The sequence below is a fragment of the Austrofundulus limnaeus genome, unplaced genomic scaffold, assembly GCF_001266775.1.
Source record: "Austrofundulus limnaeus strain Quisiro unplaced genomic scaffold, Austrofundulus_limnaeus-1.0 Scaffold206, whole genome shotgun sequence".
NCBI lineage: Eukaryota > Metazoa > Chordata > Actinopteri > Cyprinodontiformes > Rivulidae > Austrofundulus > Austrofundulus limnaeus.
This window is the reverse complement of record NW_013952608.1, coordinates 313,166-318,183: the sequence shown is the minus strand read 5'-3', so window position 1 is coordinate 318,183 and position 5,018 is coordinate 313,166. Positions and strand designations below refer to the sequence as shown.

The 5,018-nt window shown below is 38.3% G+C and overlaps 1 protein-coding gene across 3 annotated transcripts in view; it reads left to right on the top strand.

Moving 5' to 3' along the window:
• Positions 1 to 1,554: 1,554 nt before the first annotated feature.
• Positions 1,555 to 5,018, top strand: part of tox (thymocyte selection-associated high mobility group box) — a 50,382-nt gene continuing 46,918 nt past the window's right edge. The window contains exons 1-2 of one of the 3 annotated variants that reach the window (XM_014018954.1): positions 1,555 to 1,807; positions 1,967 to 2,130. In XM_014018954.1, the coding sequence (XP_013874408.1) occupies positions 2,026 to 2,130 (105 nt within the window). In that variant the 5' untranslated portion in view covers positions 1,555 to 1,807; positions 1,967 to 2,025. Of the gene's footprint in view, positions 2,131 to 5,018 lie in introns of all 3 variants that reach the window. The other 2 variants (XM_014018953.1, XM_014018952.1) reach the window with 2 other exon arrangements.

Below are 5,018 nucleotides of genomic sequence, written 5' to 3'. Positions count from 1 at the left end.
TGTGTGTGTGTGTGTGTGTGTGTGTGTGTGTGTGTGTGTGTGTGTGTGTGTGTGTGTGTGTGTAGAGTTTTATAGAGAGGAACTGTGTGGGGGAGGAGAATGTGGAAGTGAATTATGCCTTTTTTCAAAGGGGAGGGGTGCATATACATGCATGTGTATGTAGGGGGGAAGGGTGACGCACATTGTATGTTCACTAAGTACATGTAGGCTTTTTGTGTGAGTGTGTGTATGTGTGTGTGCATGTGGTAAAGCAGAAAAATGCAGTTTATGACACTAAGTTGTGTGTGCACAAACATGCAGCGTTCACATGCAGTGGTTGCAGGGTTGTGTTTCAGATGTGTGGCTTAGGTCTGTTCAAGTGTTACCATGAAGGTTTAATGATGTAGGAATTTGCCAGTATTTTAAGAGTATGAGCTAAATTTTWTTCCTCATATGCATGCGTGGCCATCTGTCTGCTGTAAAACTGTGAGTCTGTGAACTGTGTGCGTGTGTACATTTAGTTGCAGAGGCTGTCTTTGTTTTTTGTGCATCATCAAACATGGATTTATTTGCAGATAACACCAATAAAACTCCCTCTGGAAAACCATTTCAACAAAAATGCATCTGTTTGTGATGAATTGTTGTTTGTCTCTTTCATTTCCAATGTAATCTCTCTCAAAGATCATTCACTGGTTTAATTGTCATAATCCTTTTTTATTATGTTTGCACCTGTGTGTCTTTTAGCATAATATCTCATGAACTGTTATACATGTTTTTTTAAATCACAGAAAGTAACCCCTTCATGTTCATTTACGACTCATAAATTTTTAGAGTCATCCTGATTTAAGATGGCTGCCACGGGCTACAGCCCTTATCACACAGACATTACTATACCTCAGTCTTTTTGATAGAAATTAATCTCAGATTTGGTTTGGTAATAGCTGACACTCCTTTGCACTTTACTTGCTTTTCCCAAACATCTTAGTTTACTTTTTGTATTTGATAATGACTACTTATTGGGCCCATTGTGTGGTTAACAAGTGTGGGAAAAAAAAAGAAAACTTTGGCACATTATAGACATCTCCAAGGATTACTGATTAAGAAAGGATCACAAGGTTTGGCTCAGGAGCCAAATTTAATGACAAGACTGTTTATACATTAATGTTTAAACAAATAATTGTTCAAGATAGCTCTAAGCTAAAAATAAAAATCAAAAACAATTAAGTATCGATTTTTTAAACACAATAATTAAGCCTGCAAAAAAACTGGCTTGATTTGTTTTGTAACACTCCTCTAAATGGAGCGCATGTTTCTATTCAGCACAGACCCTTAATGCAGTCCTACCAAAATAAAGTCACCGGTAATAGTGAGTCCTAACACTAGTTGATACTACAAAAATTAATTGTATTTAGTGTAATATTTGAGGTAGAATTAGTGGGTCTCTCTTTTGTTTTATGATCTTAAAACCCTTTGTTTAGCCTTTGGCAGAACTCGGGCTTTTATTTTGTGCTAAAGCGTACTTCCGGTTTGATGTAGCTAACTCCTGCTAGCTTGTGTTTTCGGCTCTTTGTATGAGCGGTCCGCGCGGCAGCAGCAGCAGAGGTACGGCGATCACAGAATCTCAACCAGGGTCAGGTTCAGCGACGTTCCACGTCCCAACCAGGCACCGCTGCAGGACAAGGACACGGACAAAAGGAGGGAAAACTGCCTTTTTTTTTCTAGATGCCCCATTTAATTTTGACGTTTGCTTTTACGACAATAGCGCGTTTAACGGGAACTTTGGTCCTCGGTGCAGCCGTCCGGAGCATGGAAGCCGGCGTGTAGAGAAGTGCGTCTACCCCCAAAACTTCAAAGACTTTTATAGCAGGGTATAGWTTTATTTTAATAACCAACCCGCACAAAACCTAAAGAAAAAATATTTAAATGGACTCAGGTTGTTTCCAAGTGTTGTTTCCGAGAGGCTAAACATCTTTTTAACTTTATTTAGTTGCTCCTAATTTAAAGAAAAAGACGCGCAGAGACGGGGACGTGGATGTGTTTCCAGTCATGGATGTAACAGTTTACCCACCTCCTCCTCAGCCTCTGTCCGCCTCAGACCACACCARGCTGGGACAGCTCTCCTACCCTGACCCGGCTTTTGGGACCAACAAGGTTGGTGCTTGTTAAGCTTTACTTTGTGTTCTCCTGTTCTTACCTCTAAATMCATGTTTTTTTTATTCCCTGCTAATTAAGTGGTAATTAAGTTACCACTAATTARAGGTAAAGTATCATTTTCTCTTCTGCTTGCTGATATGCTTATTTTGTTTATAAGGATGCAATGGCATTAAATTAAAACTTCACCTCTGATTATTTGAGGTATACATTCAAAATGAATCCACAAAGTTAAACATGTTGTTATAAATGATACATAAAGGCAGAAATTAGAACATTTTGGTGACCACCATGTCTTATGAGCACCTATCTGCTGTTCCTCCCWCCACAGGGAGGTCAAAGGTCAGAGTCAGATACAAACACAAACCAGGACCTGAAACCAGATGACTGAATCCTTTATTTGTTTTCTAATTTCCCTTTAAATGACATAGCTATAATGAAATGTATTTGCAGCAGGGTTGTGTGGGGAACAGAAGACTCAGACAGAAGAAGACCAGTGATAAACTGCTTAATTATTTAATTAGGTGCAGCTGTGATGTGTTGAGCCAGCAGAGTTAACTTCAGCTTTAGTTAAATTTAATCTCCCCTGCTCATTTTGTGGGTCTGAAAATAAGTGGATAACAAAAAACAGATCAGTTTAACATTTAGCTGTTTTTCTCTGGGTGCACTCGTTCTCTGTGTCTTTCTTTCCCATTTATTTTCTAGCTTTTGTAAATCAACTCTATTGTTATGACATGTGTAGACAGTTTTTGGGTTGCTGTAGTGACACCAACTAATTCGAAAAAATTTCAGCACTAGAAAGAGAAATAGGAGTGTGAAAGGAAATAATCTCTTTGGTTACGTACTGAAAACATTTCCTGACTCAAATTTATAGTAGCAGTCATATTTGGAGTAAAGATTAAAAATATTTTCTACAAGACCCTGGGAGCTATCGCTGGGGGATCTCTACCATCCCTTAAAACTTCTGGCCTGCATTAACTGAACTCTTTCACATATATATTTAAATACTACCACATTTGTTTCATATCTCATCAAATATGAACGTGTTCTTGTCACCGGCAAGGATATCTTGATACTGACCCGAGGTGACAACCATAATTAGTCCAGTCTTAAGTGTAAGCAGTAATGCTCTCAGCAGTCAGATGCAACGTTTTCAGCCTCCATTATTTTTTAAAAGGTAATAATTTAGGATAAAGTAAATCCGTCCACCAGGCAACATTTCATCATATATATTCTGCTAGGTTCAAAAAAGACAACACTTTTTTGTGACTGTTGTTCTCTGTGAGATCAAAGGAACTATATTAACTCCTGGCAGCTGAACTGCGTTGTTTTATCTTCACACAAACTACCTCTGGTAAAAGTATTTTAATCGTTCAAGTAATTAAAAGCAATGATTTGATAACTTGATGCTTTTCAGCTTATTTAAGCGACTTTTCAAAATAAAGTTCAAAAGCCTATTTAACAAGACAGGACAAGTCAAACAAAACTAATTAAAAAAAGATTAAAGCATTTTGCATGATTCTGATGAAATATTAGAGGTGTAATAGTGCACCTGTTTTAAACTGYAATTAAGTGTAGAAAAGGAGACATTAATATCTGATCAGATCTGAGGTATGACAGTCTGCAGTAATAACACACAGGTTTGTGTCGAGTAAAAATGTAAAACACCACCTTGATCTAAACTGTGGAGTTTCATTAAAAACAAAACCTGGAAGGGCTTCTTTTACGTTTGAGTTYCCTGTCTTTGCTGTGTTAAACTAACCGTCGCAACAGAGAGGAGGTTCATCCAATCACCTCGAGACCTCTCTGTTCCTAACAGGTTGTGACTCCACTAAAGTTTTTATTTTTCTTTAAAACAAACTAACGGGTGAAAAATCATTAATCCCAATTCAGTTCAAATGAAGCTGTGAACGCTGATGTGCTGAAATGAACCGATCATGTTTCCAGCTTTTATTTTAATCAGTTTATGATTATTAATGATCTCACTGTTAAAAGGTGGGCAAAGTGTTTCTGCCTATCGTGTGTTGTGTTCGTGGGTCGGTCTGTTCTCGTGAATCACTGGACGAGTTTTAATGAAACTCAAAGTACTCTTTGGATGTACATCAGCTAATTAACTTGTAGAGTCAACTTGATTTAAGACGTCAAAGCCAAATGACCTGCAAAAGCACTAAAAAGACTAYAACTCAACCCGTTTACAGACACTAACCCTAAATTTGATGTGGTCGACGCTGAGATTGAGCCCCGGTGTGTATTCTAAGTGCTGAAAGATTGCGCGTAATCTTTGTTTAAAAATTTGCCAATAACGTTTTAGAACCAACTTCGTCTGTTAGCAAAAATATTTCCTGAACTTCTGAACTGATTTCAATAAAACTTTCAGAAAATAATCTTTAAGTGAACCTCTACAATKGAATCAGTTTTAGAGCCACACTAATTCAAGATGGCCACCACAGCCAAATGACTTTAGGAGACACAAACAGAGGTACAGCTGAGTCAAYTCTACATRTATTGAGCTARAATTGGTARCAGTAGCYGAGAGTCATTCACAGTGCRTACACCGAGCACAAGATCTTTGCTTTAATCTTCCGAAGCAGCTACATTCCTTCAAATAAKGCTAGGCTTTCAATTATTTTAGTGATCGTTCTTTGATGTGTGTAAAAACCATGTACCTTCATGTTGTTCTAATGTCACAATCAGGACTGGAAAACGCTTTACTGTGATTTGTCTGTTGTTGGTGCGTGCAGTTGTTTCAGAAAGCGGGAAGCAGAGAGAGACAGTAGATGCTGGGGATGTGGAGAAAGCAGCGAGTTGTGCAGTTGGGGGTAGGGAGTGGAGAGAGAGAGAGAGAGAGAGAGAGAGAGAGAGAGAGAGAGAGAGAGAGAGAGAGAGAG